At 45.2% G+C, this 18583-nt stretch overlaps 1 protein-coding gene across 4 annotated transcripts in view; it reads right to left on the bottom strand.

The window, feature by feature from the left end:
- Positions 1-18583, bottom strand: part of col18a1a (collagen type XVIII alpha 1 chain a) — a 468959-nt gene that overhangs the window by 37187 nt on the left and 413189 nt on the right. For all 4 annotated transcript variants that reach the window (XM_070876137.1, XM_070876138.1, XM_070876136.1 and 1 more), the window contains 5 exons: positions 17541-17576; positions 16545-16580; positions 12174-12236; positions 10668-10751; positions 4040-4075 (listed from right to left, as the gene is read on the bottom strand). In XM_070876137.1, coding sequence (XP_070732238.1) covers positions 4040-4075; positions 10668-10751; positions 12174-12236; positions 16545-16580; positions 17541-17576 — 255 coding nt within the window. The remainder of the gene's footprint in view (positions 1-4039; positions 4076-10667; positions 10752-12173; positions 12237-16544; positions 16581-17540; positions 17577-18583) is intronic.

Genomic DNA, 18583 nt, shown 5'->3' on the forward strand with positions numbered 1-18583 from the left:
AGGGCCGAATGGCCTACTCCTGCACCTATTTTCTATGTTTCTATAAGCTACCGACTGTAACTGACCATTGGCATTCACATGCTGCAACACACACCCGACCCCATAGGACGACGCATCGCACGTTAAAACAAGTTTCTTACACGAGTCATATAACGTTAACAGTTTGTTGGAGCATAACAAATTGCGTGCTCTATCAAAAGCCCTTTCCTGGCTGTCCCCCCAGACCCAATCACGATCTTTACGTAGGAGCACGTGTAGCGGCTCTAACAGTGTGCTCAATTTGCGAAGAAAGTTACCAAAATAGTTCAGAAGCCCCAGGAACGAACGCAGCTCCATCATATTACGGGGTCTGGGTGCTCTCTGGATCGTTTTGGATGCAGTAGGTCTGATCCCGTCTGCAACTACCCTCTTCCCCAGGAATTCTCCCTCTGGAGCTAAGAAGACGCACTTCGCCTTTTTCAGTCGCAGCCCTACCCAGTCCAGTCTGCGTAGCGCCTCCTCCAGGTTGTGGAGGTGTTCTTCAGTATTGCGACCCGTGATGAGGATGTCATCTTGAAAAACCACCATCTTTGGAATCGACTTGGAGGCTTTGCATATTTCGCTGAAAGATCGCGGCGGCCGACCGAATCCCGAACGGACATCTGTTATACTCAAAACAACCCCTTGTGTGTCGTGATGGTGGTCAGCTTCTTCGACTCACTCGGCAGCTCCTGGGTCATGTAAGCTGAGGTCAGGTCCAATTTTGAAAAAATGTTTGCCACTGGATAGCATCGCAAAGAGGTCCTCCGCTCTCGGTAGTGGGTACTGGTCTTGGAGTGTCACCAGATTGATGGTGGCCTTGTAATCGCCACATATACTGACCGACCCATCCGCCTTGAGCACCGGCACGATCGGGCTCGCCCAGTCACTGAATTCGACTGGCGAGATGATGCCTTCCCTCAGCAGGTGTTCCAATTCGCATTCTATCTTTTCCTGCATCACGTACGGCACTGCTCTGGCCTTGTGGTGTACTGGCCTGGCGTCCGGGTTTATGTGAATCACTACCTTGGCCCCATGAAAGTGCCGATGCCGGGTTGAAATAATGAGTCAAATTTGTCCAGGACCTGTGAGCATGATACTCGCTCCACAGAAGAAATTGCATTGACATCGCCCCATTTCCAGTTCATGATAGCAAGCCAACTCCTCCCCAGTAATGCGGGACCGTCCCCCGGGATAATCCAGAGTGGCAACCTGTTCTCTGAATCTTTGTGGGTCACGACTACCATGGCGCTGCCTAGCACCGGAATGATCTCCTTCGTATATGTCGTAGCTGTGTGTCAATTGGCAAAAATGTAGGCCTCCTGGCCTTGGACACCCACAACCTTTCGAACTGTTTGATATTCATCAGGGACTGGCTGGCCCCTGTGTCTAACTCCATTAATACTGGGATGCCATTGAGAAGCATTTTCATCATTATCGGTGGCTTCCTGGTATATGAACTTTATATGTGCTCCACATGAACTCTCTGAACTTCAGCTTCCAGCGATTTCCCCCAGTATTCATTTGGCCTCGTAGGGCTTACATCGGGCCTGTCCTCTTCGTACAGCAACGTGGCTGCAGGCTTCCTGCACATACGCGCTAAGTGACTGCTGACGTTGCAGTTTCTGCAGGTATATTGCTGATACCTGACAGTTCTGGCTAGGTGTTTGCCTCCACACCTCCAGCATGAGCTGGAGGCCCCCTTGTTGGAAACAAAAGGTCCATTACCAGTCGATCATCTCTGACTGTCTCTGTAGCTGTCCTTAAGCGCACCATTAACAGGTGTTGATGGCCCCATCACTGGCCGCATTGTCCATTGCGATGGCATGAATCGCCGCTCAGCTAGCCATTGTCTCTGTTGAATTCCCCCTTTGGGTTCGACTACATGGTGGGGCAGGTCCGATTGCCCTTGTCTGCCGAGAGAACTGTGTGTTTCATTAACAACATTGACTCCCTAGTCGTTTGCCGCATTTGAGCCAAGATTTTTCTCATACATCATTCTGGTCTCTTCCTCCCCAGAGATAAATGTCTGGGCTATCAAAGCCGCCGCTTCCAAGGTCAAGTCTTTGGTTTCAATCAGTTTCCTGAAAATCACAGTGTGCCCGATGCCCTCAATAAAAAAGTCTCGCAGCATGCATCTGGAAACTTACATAGGCTCGCCAGTTGCTGGAGATCTGCCACGAAATCTGGAACGCTTTGCCCTTCTCGCCACCGGTGCGTGTAAAACCGGTGTCTCGCCATGTGCATGCTGCTCGCCGGTTTAAGGTGTTTCCCGATCAACTTACTGAGCTCTTCGAACGTCTTGTCCGCCAGCTTCTCTAGCGCTAGAAGGTCCTTCATCAGGGAGTACGTTCTGGATCCATAAACCATCAGGCGATGAACCCTCCGCTTGTCGGCCGAATCCATTCCTTAGTGACAAAACTTTGCTGTACTCTCTCAATAAAGTCATCCCAATCATCACCAACACAGTACCTCTCTTCTGTGCTGCTAGTGGCCATGCTCGCGTGGTTTAAATCCCAGTTTCTCGTCGCCAATGATATATCCTTACTATACAATATAAATGCACACGAGGCCCATATTTGAGAGAAGGTCACTCTGTGACCAGTTACCTTTATTACCAAGAGCTCAAGTGATGAAGGTGGGTGGAGCTTCCCCTTTTTATACTTGAAAGTCCAGGTTAGGAGTGTCTCCCACAAGTTCACCCCCTTGTGGTCAATGTTCTCAAGGTGTACAACTTAGGTCAGCTTATACATGGGTTACAATGATAGCTGAATACATGACAATAACCTTAGAATTAGAGCTAGGCTGTTCAGGGGTGATGTCAGGAAGCATTTCTTCACACAAAGGGTAGCGGAAATCTGGAAATCTCTCCCTCAAAAAGGGGCTCAATTGAAATTTTCAAGCCTGAGATTGATAGATTTTTGTGAGGTAAGGGTATTGAGGAATATGGATCAAACATGGGTAAATGGAGTTGAAGTACAGAGCAGCCATGATCTCATTGAATGGCAGAACAGGCCCTCCATCGAACCATTCGCACACATGAGGAACATGGATGGGACACCTGAAGCCTGGAGCTCCTACTCCAGCAAGGAGTCAGCTGCTTGAGGAGATGAGAAACGAGGAAAGGGAAGGGTTAAAACTGACAGAAAACTGGCAGTGGCAGGGACGTAAAGGAACACAAACCAAGAAAAACAAATGGGACCTTGGGAGCGATTCAATCAATTGACAGTACAAGTGAAGCTGATTCAAGATTTTGATAAGAGCCCATCTAACCATTCAGATTTAATAATTATTCTATTAATGCTCCATGGAGTTACTTTTGCAGTTCAAGAGTATCCAAGAAGGAAAAGTATAAAATGATACTGGAAAAGGGAAGAATATGTGAGTTGATAGCTCCAGTTGCAGAGAGAGCATTGGGGTAGCTTTGAAGGGCTCAATGGCCATCTTTTATGGTAATTTCTATGATCTGATTGTAAGAGAGGAGATTCCTTCATCCATTCAGGGTTGTACAAGAGTTCCAATAATGCGTCAGGGAGTTATGTTCAGTATCTGCCACTGAGCTCTGAGACAGATACAAGTAAGCAATCACCTACACAGACACCAGTGTATCTGCACAGTACTAAGCAAGCCCAGTCACGGCGAAGATTTACAACACAGCTTTTAAAATGGTGCAAAATGTTTCCTGTCCAGTAATAAAGGGTATAACCTGCGATGTAGGCTCATGATGGCTCTGGATTTAGAGGGCTGTTGGATTAGAAAAGGTTTAACAGTATTTTAATCAAGTTTGACACAACACATTGTCAGAAAGCATATAAATGTTCTTTCAGTGATGGGTGGCAAGGTGAAGTTACCTCTGGGCATTATAGAGGTAGACATCTTAACCTATCAAGTTCAGAAAGGTGCCCCTGACTGAAAATAGTGTAGGCTAGTCAGTGAGGTGTCAAACTTGAGTTGTACTCTGATGATGTGCAACATGAGATGACAATAATTTAACACAAATTCTCGGTTGCAGTAACCTTACCTGTGGGCCCATGGGTCCAGAAATGCCAGTATCACCCTAAAAGAAAAATTAAACAAAGCTTTAGATGCGAAGCAGCCCAACTGCAGGAGTGATTTAGCGTGACTGTTCTTTGGGGAAAACACAATGTGAGAGAAAATGCCCCAGGCCTGCTGCAAGGCCAAATGTTAACTTGTACATGGGGGACGTGAGGTGGGGGGATGGGGGGGGGGGGGGCGCCGTGGTGTTGGGAGGTGGAGGCTAACACACTGCTCACAAACCTCTTGCTTCAACCAGTGGCTGGAGTAAAACTTTTATACATTGTCCTAAGAATCAACTGGCAGAGAATTTAATGAATTTAGAGCAGCTAATCATTGCCTCGGAAACACAAGTGTGATTGCTAGAGAGTGGCAGCCCATCAGAAATGCCTTTTACTGCCTTAGAAGGAAGAGTGTGATTGGCTAATGAGGAGGTTCGGTTCGCATTTGCTAACTGAGTTGATAAGTGACCATACCATACCTGGCAGCCAAGGAACTGAGTGACTGAACTCGCCTGCGCTATACTGTTCCCATTTCCATTAGCTTCCAGGAGGAGAGAACCAGGTTAGGGATCCTAGAATCAGTGAGTTGCCCCTCTCATCTCCTCATGAAATAGTTCCTGTCCTTCATATCTTAACTGGATGAAAAAAAATTAACGCTGGCCATTAATACAGCACTGACACTTAGAAAGCAGACTGGGCACAGAGGCAATGGAGAGGTTAATAATGAGGCTAAAAGTTAGGCTTTTATATTTAAGATCTGAAATGACTCACTCGAGTTGGTGGATTCTCAGCTTTTGTTTAATGCTATGAGTTTCCAATAGGAAGTTGTTTAATCACTCACTATATTACAATAATTGGGTATTAAATTAATCTAATTACTGACTTTTCTAAACTCAGATTTAATCCTCTCTTTGCTCAGAAACTCAAATCTAGGCTATCCCTCCATCACCAATCGGAAATGGCGGTAGGATATCTATCCACTATCATTTGAATATGGTAAACTGGCAAAATACTCAGGCGTTGAGAAAATCATATCGATTTGTGCTCTGAACACAAACTTGTGTCTTTGCAATTTAATTCCTTTGCTCAACTTTTCCTGTGGCTCTTCAAACTGCGACTGAACCAGAGTGATGCCAATTGCTCAATTTACCCAGCCAATCGTGATTCCACCATCCCATCAGTGGATGAAGTGAATCCCGAAATGCCCGCCTCCCCCACATTTCATGAGACGCACACAATCTAGTACAATGAAACCACACTGACCAAGGCCTTCCAGAACTGCACAAGCCTCTGCCTTGTTCTGAGGTGCAAATATTAGTCAGACTGTCATGTAGATTTTCAGAAAACAACAAGCACTAACCAACGTTAACCATGTGAGTTGTGGTCAGTAATGCACAACTTGACGGATAATCCAACAAATATTTTTGTCACATCAAGTTCCCGATACCACACAATTACCATCATCTATCCTTATCGCTTTAACCCTCTTCCCTGTTGCTAACCAAGTCGACCAGCTCCTGTTTTTGAATGGATTTAACTGCTTTATCTGGAGTTTATTCCATGAATCCATTACTGGGTTCGGGAAAGGGGTTGATGGCAAGCAAGAGAGAATCTTCTCGCTTTGCTTGAAGTTTGCTGACAATTGTACTGAATGGGACTTGGGGACTCCAGAGCGGTCTGCTGCCTTTAACTCAGGGGGTCCTAGGAGTTGCTATCCCTCCAGGATTGTCAACCCTCCAAGACTGTCTTGCATCCTCCAGCAAGTAAAGATTAATCTTCGAGTCACTGTTGCCAGCAAACCAGGAGAAAAATCATAGGGGCATTAAAAAAATTGTGTTTTAAAAATAAATTTCTCTGAACACTTTCATATAGTAGTTATAAAAATATTAGAGATGGGGAAAGGGCTGTTTGACTGGGTGGGGCATTTCTAGATCATGTGATGAAATCTCTAGGAATGCATCAAACCAGAGTTGGTAACCCAAGCGGATCCTGAAGCCACAATTGTTTCACATGCACATCTATCTACTTTAAAGTTCCTTTCAATTTCTTTCCTTGTACATTAGTTCAGTGTGGAGCATAAACACTGGCATGGACCCGATGGGCCAAATAGCCTCCCAGAAGAAACTGTGTCTCATAATGGGCCACAATTTTGATCAGAAAAATTTGCATAGTTCACGAGCAGAAACGGTGTGAAACATACCAAGGTTCCACCATACCACCCTACTTTAAATGGTGCAGCAGAGCACACAGTACAAATTGTAAAACGTGCTCTCATCAAGCAAATGTTGCATCCAAATCCAAGAAACAGCAGTTGTCTAAGGATCACAAACTAGCAAATTTTCTGATTATTTATCGTAATATTCCTCATACAACTACTGGTAGAACACCAGCAGAGTTGTTTCTCAAACAGGGGGAACCAGTGGATGTGGTGTATTTGGATTTCCAGAAGGCATTTGACAAGGTGCCACATAGAAACATAGAAACATAGAAAATAGGTGCAGGAGTAGGCCATTCGGCCCTTCGAGCCTGCACCACCATTCGATAAGATCATGACTGATCATTCCCTCAGTACCCCTTTCCTGCTTTCTCTCCATACCCCTTGACCCCCTTAGCTGTAGGGCCATTCTAACTCCCTCTTGAATATATCCAATGAACTGGCATCAACAACTCTCTGCAGCAGGGAATTCCACAGGTTAACAACTCTCTGAGTGAAGACGTTTCTCCTCATCTCAGTCCTAAATGGCCTACCTCTTATCTAAGACTGTGTCCCTTGGTTCTGGACTTCCCCAACATCGGGAACAATCTACCCACATCTAACCTGTCCCGTCCTGTCAGAATCTTGTATGTTTCTATGAGATCCCCTCTCATCCTTCTAAACTCCAATGTATAAAGGCCCAGTTGATCCAGTCTCTCTCTCATATGTCAGTCCGGCCATCTCGGGAATCAGTCTGGTGAACCTTCGCTGTACTCCCTCAATTGCAAGAACGTCCTTCCTCAGATTAGGAGACCAAAATTGAACACAATATTCCAGGTGAGGCCTCACCAAGGCCCTGTACAACTGCAGTAAGACCTCCCTGCTCCTATACTCAAATCCCCTAGCTATGAAGGCTAACATACCATTTGCCTTCTTCACCGCCTGCTGTACCTGCTTGCCAACTTTCAATGACTGATGAACCATGACACCCAGGTCTCATTGCACCTCCCCTTTTCCTAATCTGCCACCATTCAGATAATATTCTGTCTTCGCGTTTTTGTCCCCAAAGTGGATAACCTCACATTTATCAACATTATACTGCATCTGCCATGCATTTGTCCATTCACCTAACCTGTCTAAGTCACCCTGCAGCCTCTTAGCGTCCCCCTCACAGATCACACCGCCACCAAGTTTAGTGTCATCTGCAAACTTGGAGATATTACACTCAATTCCCTCATCAAATCATTAATGTATATTGTAAATAGCTGGGGTCCCAGCACAGAGCCCTGCAGCACTCCACTAGTCACTGCCTGCCATTCTGAAAAGGACCCGTTTATCCCGACTCTCTGCTTCCTGTCTGCCAATCAGTTCTCTATCCACGTCAGTATATTACCCCCAATACCATGTGCTTTGATTTTGCACACCAATCTCTTGTGTGGGACCTTGTCAAAAGCCTTTTGAAAGTCCAAATACACCACATCCACTGCTTCTCCCTTGTCTAGTAGTTACATCCTCAAACAATTCCAGAAGATTCGTCAAGCATGATTTCCCCTTCATAAATCCATGCTGACTTGGACCGATCCTGTCACTGCTTTCCAAATGCGCTGCTATTTCATCCTTAATAATTGATTCCAACATTTTCCCCACCACTGATGTTAGGCTAACCGGTCTATAATTACCCGCTTTCTCTCTCCCTCCCTTTTTAAAAAGTGGTGTTACATTAGCTACCCTCCAGTCCATAGGAACTGATCCCGAGTCGGGAGACTGTTGGAAAATGATCACCAATACATCCACTATTTCTAGGGCCACTTCCTTGAGTACTCTGGGATGCAGACTATCAGGCCCCACGGGATTTATCGGTCTTCAATCCCATCAATTTCTCTAACACAATTTCCCGCCTAATAAGGATATCCTTCAGTTCCTCCTTCTCACTAGACCCTTGGTCCCCTAGTACTTTCGGAAGGTTATTTGTGTCTTCCTTCGTGAAGACAGAACCAAACTATTTGTCCAATTAGTCTGCCATTTCTTTGTTCCCCATTATAAATTCACCTGAATCTGACTGCAAGGGACCTCTGTTTGTCTTCACTAATCTTTTTCTCTTCACATATCTATAGAAGCTTTTGCAGGTAGTTTTTATGTTCCCGGCAAGCTTCTTCTCGTACTCTATTTTCCCCCTCTTAAAAGGTTACAGCACAAGATAAAAGCTCACGGGGTTGGGGTAATATATTAGCATGGATAGAGGATTGGCTAACTAACAGAAAACAGAGAGTTGGGATAAATGGTTCATTCTCAGGTTGGCAATCAGTATCTAGAGGGGTGCACAGGGATCAGTGCTGGGACCCCAACTATTTACAATCTATATTAATGACTTGGATGAAGGGACTGAGTGTAATGTAGCCAAGTTTGCTGATGATACAAAGATGGGTGGGAAAGGAAAAATCTGCAAAGGGATATCGACAGGCTAAGTGAGTGGGCAAAAATTTGGCAGATGGAGTATAATGTGGGAAAATGTGAGGCTACCACTTTGGCAGAAATAATAGAAAAGCAATACTTGCATTGGAGGCTGTTTAGAGAAGGTTCACTCGGTTGATTCTGGAGATGAGGGGTTGACTTATGAAGACAGGTTGAGTAGGTTGGGCCTATACTCATTGGAGTTCAGAAAAATGAGGTGTGATCTTATTGAAACTTATAAGATAATGAGGGGGCTCGACAAGGTGAATGCAGAGAGGATATTTCCACTAAACTTAAACTAGGGGACATAGTCTTAGAATTTAAAACCGAGATGAGGAGAAATTTCTTCTCTCAGAGGATTGTAAATCTATGGAATTCTCTGCCCCAGGTCATTGAATATATTTAAGGCGGAGATAGACAGATTTTTGAGCAATAAAAGAGTAAAGGGTTATGGGGAGCAGGCAGGGAAGTGGAGCTGAGTCCACGATCAGATCAGCCATGATCTTATTGAATGGCGGAGCAGGCTTGAGGCCTACTCCTGCTCTTATTTCTTATGTTCAAACAACAGCCACGAACCAGGTTCTCGTTGTTAAAGCCAAACCTGGCACAGTCAGTAGAAGAGAAACAATTAAGACAGAAAGAGAATTATGATAGAGGTAGAGTAAGAGAGAGAAGTATGAAATTGAATGAGAAGGCGAGAGTGAAGAACCATCACCATAAATGGTTAAAGTGGTTACCAGGAAGAGTAGTGAAGATATGTGACCCTTGCACATATTTGGTCAAGATGTTTGATCATGGAAAGGTTAGGTTTGTTCACATTGATCATATTTTACCTACAGATGTGGAAGGAGTTATAAGTTGGAATGGTTCAATTATTTCTGATGAGTCAGAGAGTCTTGTTACAAGTAGAGTACCAGTAGTAAATCCTGCATCAAATGTACTAGAAACAAGTCGAAGAGAAATTCAGAATTTTAGTCTGCGTCCAAGTCGGGCAGACAAACAGTCCGAAGTTGTAGAGAGTCCAAATGTAGATCAAGAACATACCCTTGGAGAAAAACTCTCCTCAGGCTCAGCCTAGAATGAGTCTAAGTTCGACACCAAGTTTGAAAGTTATATTCAATAGCTAAGATATCTTCTTCGAAACAGTAAACACGTGGTTAAGTTTGATTTGTAAATATGGTAAAATAAGTCCATATCTTTTGTTATGTATAAAAATGCAAGTTATGTATAATGATTATTTTGTTATGATTTATTTTTCATTCAGGAGGGAGAAGTGTAATATCGAGCTCCCTCTAGTGGACTATGCTCCACCTAGTGGAATACTGCGGTAATGCAATTGCTGATGTAAATACAATAAAAGCATCATGTGACAAGGTCACATGACAAGTTCCTGTAGAGCCATCTTATGTGTGTGTGTGTATGTGTGTGTGTTCGTGATGTCGTATAGAATATATCACAGGGAGACCAAAACTAGATGCTACAAATAGAGGTCTTTAAAATTATAAAGAGTTTGATAGGGTAGACATAGAGAAGTTTTCCACTTGGGGGGGAATCCAAAACTAGGGCCCAGAAATATAAAATAATCAATAATAAATTCAATAAAGAGTTCAAGAGAAACTTATTTACCCAAAGAGTTGTTAAAATGTGGAACTTGCTACCACAGAGAGTAGTTGAGGTGAATCGCAGAGATACATTTAAGGGGAAACTAGAGAAGTGCATGAGGGAAAACGGAATAGAAGGATATGTTGATGGGATGAGATGAAATAGGGTGGGAGGAGGCTTGTGTGGTGAATAAACACTGGCTTGAGCCGAATGGCCTGTTTCTGTGCTGCACATTCTATGTAGTTCAGGTACCAGACCATTACATCGGCCTGCTCCTGATTTTCACGAGGGAACATACTGTGATTGTGTTTTGGCACAGCTGGATTGGATTGCGCAGTTACTTCTCAGCATCTCCACCGCCTCACCTTCGATGTTGCACTTCCACTAAGCAGGTTATTCAGTATGGTTCCGTCAGGGCCAATGATGTAGCCAGGCTCACCCTTATCGCCCTGAAAAGGCAGGAAAACACTTTTTGTTAGGGTGCTGCTGACAGTTAGAATTAAAGTATTTTAGAAATTCATCCACAGCCAAACTTTAAGAAAACATCCTGACTCCTTCTCACAGAAGATCGAGTGTGGAGACCTGAGGAGGAACTGTTCCAATTCAGCAGTTCAGCACAACCTATGCCTCAGTAAATGGTCACTTCAGTTTTAAGTTGATGATGCTAAATAAATATTGGCCTTTAGGTACTGTTGGAACATGGAGAGGCCACTCAGCCCATCCAGAGGAAGCCCTGATCTTTAGGTTCCCAATCAGCATTGTAGAACATTTTTACTTATTATTTTCCCCTACCTCCCCTCCAAAGGCAGTGACTCACGTTGAGCTATGGTTACACAGGATTTGATTGGTTCTCCAGTTCCTCACCTGAGTTGGAGTTGAGTGCCAACTATTCAACCATCACAGCATAGTAACTGAGCTCAAACCTGTCCCTGCTCTCCACCCAAGCCCGTAAACTCCACCACCTAGAAGGACAACATCAACAGGCGCATGGGAACACCATCACTTCCAAGTTCCCCTCCAAGTCACACATATGCCAGACTTGGAAATATATTGCCATTTCTTCATCTTCGCAGAGTCAAAATACTGGAACTCCCTCCCGAACAGCATTGTGGGAGTACTTTCACCACACGGATACAGCGGTTCAAGAAGGCGGCTCACCACTATCTTCTCAAAGGCAACTAAGGATGGGCAATAAATGCTGGCCTTGCTAGCGACGCCCATATCCCAAGAACGAATGTAAAACAAACTCTCCAGCTTTGCTCACTGCTCAGTAATAAGCAGTAAACTCTGGCTTAATTTCTCCCTACTCTAAGGTGGTGAGTCTGTCTCACAGCCAAGTAGGTTGAGATCAACTAACTCAGCACAGACCAGGGAGCTGAAGAGTTCAGGACCCATATGAAAGGTTTTCATGAAGTAAGTAAGGAGAAATTGTTTCCACATGGTAGGAGGGTCAGTAATCAGAGGACACAGATTTAGGATAATTGGTAAAAGAACGAGTGAGGAGATGAGGAAAAAAATATTATGCAGCGAGTTATTATGATCTGGAATGCATTGCCTGAAGGGGTGGTGGAAGCAGATTCAATAATAACTTTAAAAAGGCAATTGGATAAGTACTTGAAATGGATGGCAGCTGAATAGTTTAATGGAAGCTCTGGAACTCCCTGCCTAAACCTCTCCGCCTCTCTTTCCTCCTTTAAGAAGCTCCTTAAAACCTACTTCTAACTAAGCTTTTGGTCATCTGCCCTAATATCTCTTTCTATGCCTTGGAGTCAATTTATTTTTGATAAAACTCCTGTGAAGTGCCCTGGGACATTTTACTACATTAAAAAGGTGCTATATATGCAAGTTGTTGTTGTGGTTGAAGCGCCTACCTTCGGTCCTGCTGGTCCGTGGGCTCCAGCAAAGCCATGTTCACCTTTTGGTCCTCTGGGACCCTAAAGGAGTGGAAAGAATGCAATCAAAATTTTAAATCTGAGGGGAACCACAAGACTGAAGTATCGAGTTATTGAGTGCGAGAATTATTTTAGTGAAGCGAGGTTCTCATTTGATTACTCACATCAAATCTTGTGATGAGAAATAACTGATGAAAATAATTTAAAGGGCACACCACTGTTACAGTACTCAATTCAATTTTGACAGATAAAATATCCAAGACAATCAGCAGTGTGATTTCTGCTTCAATGGATTGTTGGACAGCACTGATGCTCCATCACCATATGCCACATATGAGTAGGAGCTGGTTTGTATGGGCAGTTGTCAACCATGACTCAGTGGGTAGCACACTCGCCTCTGAGCAAGAAGGTTGTGGGTTCAAGTCCCACTCCAGAGACTTGAGCAGAAAATCTAGGCTGATACTCCTGTGCAGTATTGAGGGAGTGCTGCACGGTTGGAGATGCCGTCTTTAGGATGGGACGCTAACCGAAAAAGGTCTGCCCTCTCAAGTGGATGTAAAAATCCCAGGGCATTATCTTGAAGAAGAGCAGGGAACTCATCCCTGGTGTCCTGGCTGATATTTATACCTCAATCACCATCATTAAAAACAGGTTATCTGGTCATTATCAGATTGCTGTTTGTGGGAGCTTGCTGTGCACAAACTGGCTGCCATGTTTCCTACATTACAACAGTGACTACACTTTAAAAAAGTACTTCATTGACTGTAAAGCGCTTTCGGACATCCTGAGCATGTGAAAGGTGCTGTATAAATGCAAGTCCTTCTTCTGCAGTTCCCCGATTTCAGCCGTCCTATCACCGGGAGGCCCCAAGCGAAGGCCAACTGCGTGCCTACAGCAATGGAGGCAAAATTCACTCCAGACTCCTCTCCTTCATCTTCAATTGGCCGGGATACAGAGCAGGAGACCTTGAAGAAGCCCATCTACATCCTCAGCCAAGGATGACAGAGCTGAGAAATTGAACACTTTGCCATTAAATGACGCTGAATGAACACACTAAGAATCCAGTCTCTTGGTTAGATGTGTCCTGCTTTTGGCCAATACACACCTATATGTTATAGGTGAAGCGACAGTGCTGTCCAACAAATGACATTTATCACATGTTCCTTTAAATTGATTTCACTGGCATTCTATACGGCTTATAAAATAAGTGTGGTAAACTCTTTCGCTGTTATTTTTGTGCTTAGGATGACAGACTTAAGTTATGTGAAGCGACTAGAGAAGACGGGACTGTTCACAGAGCAGAGAAGGTTAAGGAGAGATTTATTAGAGCTGTTCAAAATTATGTGGGTGTTTTGAAACAGTACAGCGAGAAATTGTTTCCACTGGCAGAAGGTCGGTCACCAGAGGACACAGATTTAAGGTAATTGGCAAAAGAACCAGAGGCGAGATAAGGATAATTCTTTTTATGCAGTGAGTTGTTGTGATCTGCAATGCACTGCCTGAAAGGATGGTGGAAGCAGATTTAATAGTCATTTTCAAAAGGGAATTTAATAAAGGATGCGCTTATTTGTACTGCAAAAATGGCCAACAGGCTCCATCCTTTGTTTCTGAATGGTCCCTTTGCAGGATAAGCCACACCCTGAAGTTTCACAGAAATGTGTCACTGGAAACGCCCATCCCAAGGTCTCACTGAGTTTGCAAATTGTAACTCGATCCACTTTGACTTCCTGAAGTGACAGAGGACAGAGCTCCCCAGAAGACAGCAAGGGCCAGCCAAAGTCCCGTACCCCAGTCCAAGTACATCGCTCCACCAGCTGAAGTGCCTTACCCCAGTCCAACTATTGTAAGAATTTGGCGAAAACATACTTTTGGACATAAGTTTTGGAACTTGGCTGTTATTGCAGAAGGAGCAGACCAGCATGAAGTGGGACAGGTTCAAACATGTCCCACAGGAATACACATCAGGTGTGCAGGAATCAGATGGTTGATGGACAGGCCCTTTTTCATGCAATCAGTGAGAGATCAAGCAGATTGGTCGGTGCTCATGACACAAAGGAAGCTATTCGACCAGCCAGACTTGTCGGAGCCTTATCGAGGAAACAGCCAGTAACAAAGGAACAGGCCGAGGACATTTTGCTCTTTCAGTTGCACTTGCCTCAGGCGAAAGAACAGTTGAACTTTTGGCGTGAGAAGAGCATTTTGCAGATATAAGAGTGACAGTTTGCAGCCATCTCTCTCTCTCCCCTCTTCTAAGCCTGCTTGCGTCGTTCAGCACACAAGGACTGAGCACTCCGTCTGGGTCGGAGAGAAGAGCCTCGCTACTTCAACTGGGAAGCTGACCTTGAGACTGGACTTGAATACCACAGATTGGTACAGAACCAGAAGATACGCCTCATCGGGAGAAGCAGCGAGTAAGCCAGAGGGGTAATCGTGAGCGTTGATCCCAGCCCACACATTGTTAAGACCACCGCATAGTGTGAAAGGGTGCCATGTGTCCCAGCCAAGCCTTAGGGGTTTAGTGAGGAGGTTTTTGCACGGATCGTAAGCGTACGCACAATTCTGTTGGACAGATTCGGTGGTGTACTTTTTGAATCAAGCAGGGGTGGTTTAGTCATGGGTACTTCGTGTTAGGGGCCAGGGTTGTGTGTTGTACTGTGTTTTGTTTGTTTTACACCACCAGGATGAATTTTACTGGGTGCAGGTGTGTGCTTTAACTTGAATAAAAGCATTGTGACAGTTGAGACCGAAAGATCTGGCTATAACTGTGTATTTCTGTTCACCACTATAATTCCGGTGTCTAGAACTGTCGTAAGCGGGGGTGATTCGAAACCACCAAGGGAAAAACCACTTACCGCACTTGCCTCCTGCAGCCAAAGTCCCATACCCCAGCGCAAGTGTGTGCCTCCCCCAGCCGAAGTGCCGTATCCCAGTCCAAGTGTGTGCCTCCCCCAGCCGAAGTGCCGTATCCCAGTCCAAGTGTGTGCCTCCCCCAGCCGAAGTGCGTTACCCAAGCACAAGCGCATCCTCCCGCCCTCTCCGCCCCTCCCCCATAGTGTATGGATTGTTAACAAGTTTATTGGGTATGAAGTGAATAGTGACAGTGTTGTGATTTCTGGATATCATCCACTCCAACGATGTCCCTTGTAGGGGGTTGGAAGATCATAATCCGTCTTTCCTGAGTTTCCTCTCTCCCCCTGATCCCCCCCCCCCCCACCATGTCCCCCTCTCTCTCTCTCGCCAGCCTCTCTCCTCCCCCCAGCCCCTCGTTCTCTCTCTCTTCCCCAGCCTCGCTCTCTCCCCCAGCCCCTCTCACTCTCCCCCAGCCTCTCTCCCTTTACCCTCCCAGCCTCTCTCACTCTCCCCAAGCCTCTCCTCCCCCCTCCCTCCCCCAGCCTCTCTCTCACTCTCACCCCCCCCCAGCCTCACTCACTCTTTCCCTAGCCTCTCTCATTCTCGGCCCCAAGGCCCTCGGACTTGCGGCCCCAAGGCCCTCCGCTCTGGGCCCCAGGCTGTGGCCGGCCGGGGAGGTGGGTGATGGTGGGGGCGGGGGGGAAAAGAGACGGAGCCTCAGGTCCTGCTTCTTGTGGAGGGAATGATTCGGCTGGGGGCGGGGGGGGTGGTGGAGCTTGATGGGGGTGGGGCTTGTCGCATGTCTGTCAAAAAAGTGCAGTACGGGCAGGGGGTTGGGGCTGGACAGACGGCTCTCTGTCAAAAAAAGTGCAGTACAAATAGTTAGTCCCTTTAATAAATACTTGAAATAGATAGCAGCTGAATGGCGATGAGTTTAAAAGGAAAAATTTGCAGTGCTATGGAGAAACAGCAGAGTGGATTAATTGGATAGCTCTTTTGAAGAGCTGGCACAGGCATGATGGGCAGAATGGCCTTTTGTGGTGTATCATGTCCATCCTGGGCAGCGGTGCACATTTCCCCACTTTAAGCAGCACTGACCACCCTCACGTTTGGAAGTGTAAGGTAAGATGTAGGAGTGTAGCTTAATTACTCGATCCATCCAATCACATGCTTTGCCCGAAGGCACAAAAGAACTCCCTTCCCAGCACCGGTGTGAACTTGTGGCCAGAGTAAGACTGTTAATTGTGTGCTGATTTGTGGGCAGTTTTGTACTGTGAGGGAGAACCCGGTAGGTACAATCAGAGCCCAAGAAGAGCATCTCATTGACCTGGCTGGATATGACCCTGGCTCCTAAGCAGCGATGTGCTAACCCACCGCAGCATCCAGTCCTCTACTATGATTTTGGACAGTGCACTTGAGAACTTTAGCTTGTGTCTGCTGCATAATTTGCACTTAAATCACCATAATCACACACAAATAACACTACTAGTCTTTTCTTACTGGGAATCCAGCTTGGCCAGGAATGCCCCTTGAACTCTGAAAGGGAGAAAGAAATGTGTTACCTTAAGAAGCTAAGTACAAAAGCATGCATTGCAGCAACTCGCCAAAGCTTGTTCGACAGCATCTTCCAAACCCGCGACTTCTACCACTTAGAAGGGCAAGGGCAGCAGGCACATGGGAACAGCACTACCTCCAAGTTTCCCTGCAAGTTCACCTCCAGGTCATATACCATCCTGACTTGGACATATACCACCGTTCCTTCGTAGTTGCTGGATCGAAGTCCTGGAACTCCCTATCTAACAGCACTGTGGGAGTACCATCACCACCACCTTCTCAAGGGCAATTAGGGATGGGCAATAAATGCTGGCCTTACCAGCGATGCTCATATCCTGAGAATGAATTAAATAAAATGATATAAGCTACTCGAAATGTATATTTGGATTTCGCTGTAAATAACTGTTTAGCAAGTGTCCAGTCATGTTCCAGCAATCAAAAGTGTGGGGCAAGCTTGATGGACCTGCTGGTCTTTTACTGTCTATCAATGAACGGGTACAGTAGCATAGTGGTTATGTTACTGGACTAGTAATCCAGAGGCCTGGATCAATGAGACACGAGTTCAAATCCCACTATGGCAACTGGCGAATTTAAACTCAGTTAATTGATTGTTGTAAAAACCCACTGGTTCACTGTTGTCCGTTAGGGAAGGAAATCTGCTGTCCTTACCTGGTCTGGCCTATATGTGATTCAGACCCACAGCAGTGTGGTTGACTCTTAACTGTCCTCTGAAATGGCCTTAATAAGCCACTCAGTTGTACCAACACAGTAAAAAGAAGTATCACCACACGGACTGCATAGGTTCAAGAAGGCGGCTCACCACCATCTTCTCAAGGACAATTAGGGATGAACAATAAATGCAGGCCTTACCAGCAACGCCCACATCCCATGAACACATTTTAAAAAATGTGACCACTTAATAGATAAAGGAATGTTCCCTACCTCTTCACCAGGCACAAATGTAAGGCCATCGACAGTCTGAAGAAAGACAATAATTAAATGACATTAAATATTAATTTTAATTTTAATTTCAATACAATGAAAGGTTTTCTCTATTTTCCCCTGATAAGGCACTTCAATCTGTGCCTCAGAAGAGTGCCCACCTTTGTTGACTGGAGCCATCGTTACTTCCTTCCAAGATCGACTCCCGGAATCTCTCCAAGCGTGGAAATCTAGCACTGTAATGCTATTTCGTGCCAGTTTCGAGGCAGACACATTTCCATTTATGACTGGACTCTACAGTTTCCCACTCCTTTCCTGCCTGACATTTTTCCCTTCCCACCCCCAAACAAAATACCAAGTACTCCATCCCCCAATGACCAACTGTACCTGAATTCTCAATAAACCTGCACGGAGATATAGTGGCTGGGGAATTTCTGCTGTTAGCAGTACCATCAAAACAACACGAGTTAAATGGAGGGGCATCATAATTAGTCACCAAACAATTTGATTAAGATTTATGGGCTTGGAATTACTCTGATCTTCTCGATTTTGTGGCTATTTCACCTCACTGCCCACAGCATTCATATTTCACCATGGTGTTGACTGTGGCTCAGTGGGTAGCACTGCAGCTTCTGAGTCAGAAGGTTGTGGGTTCAAGTCCTGCTCCAGAGACTTCAAGATATAATCTAGGCTGACACTTTCAGTGCAGTACTGAGGGAACGCTGCACTTTCGAATGAGCCGTTAAACTGAGGCCCCATTTGCCTTCACGTGGATGTAAAAGATCCCATGGCACTATTTTGAAGAAGAGCAGGATACTCCTGGTCAATATTTATCCCTCAACCAACATCATTAAGATGGTCGAGTAATTATCACATTGCTGATTGTGGGAGCTTGCTGTGCACAAATTGTCTGCTGTTTCCTACAGTACAACAGTGACTACACTTCAAAATTATTTCATTGGCTGTAAAGTGCTTTGGGACTTGAGGTTGTGAAAGGCGCTATATAAAAGCAAGTTCTTTCTTTCCTTCATGTCAAAATCAGA

Source organism: Pristiophorus japonicus, chromosome 3 (genome assembly GCF_044704955.1).
Source record: "Pristiophorus japonicus isolate sPriJap1 chromosome 3, sPriJap1.hap1, whole genome shotgun sequence".
NCBI lineage: Eukaryota > Metazoa > Chordata > Chondrichthyes > Pristiophoridae > Pristiophorus > Pristiophorus japonicus.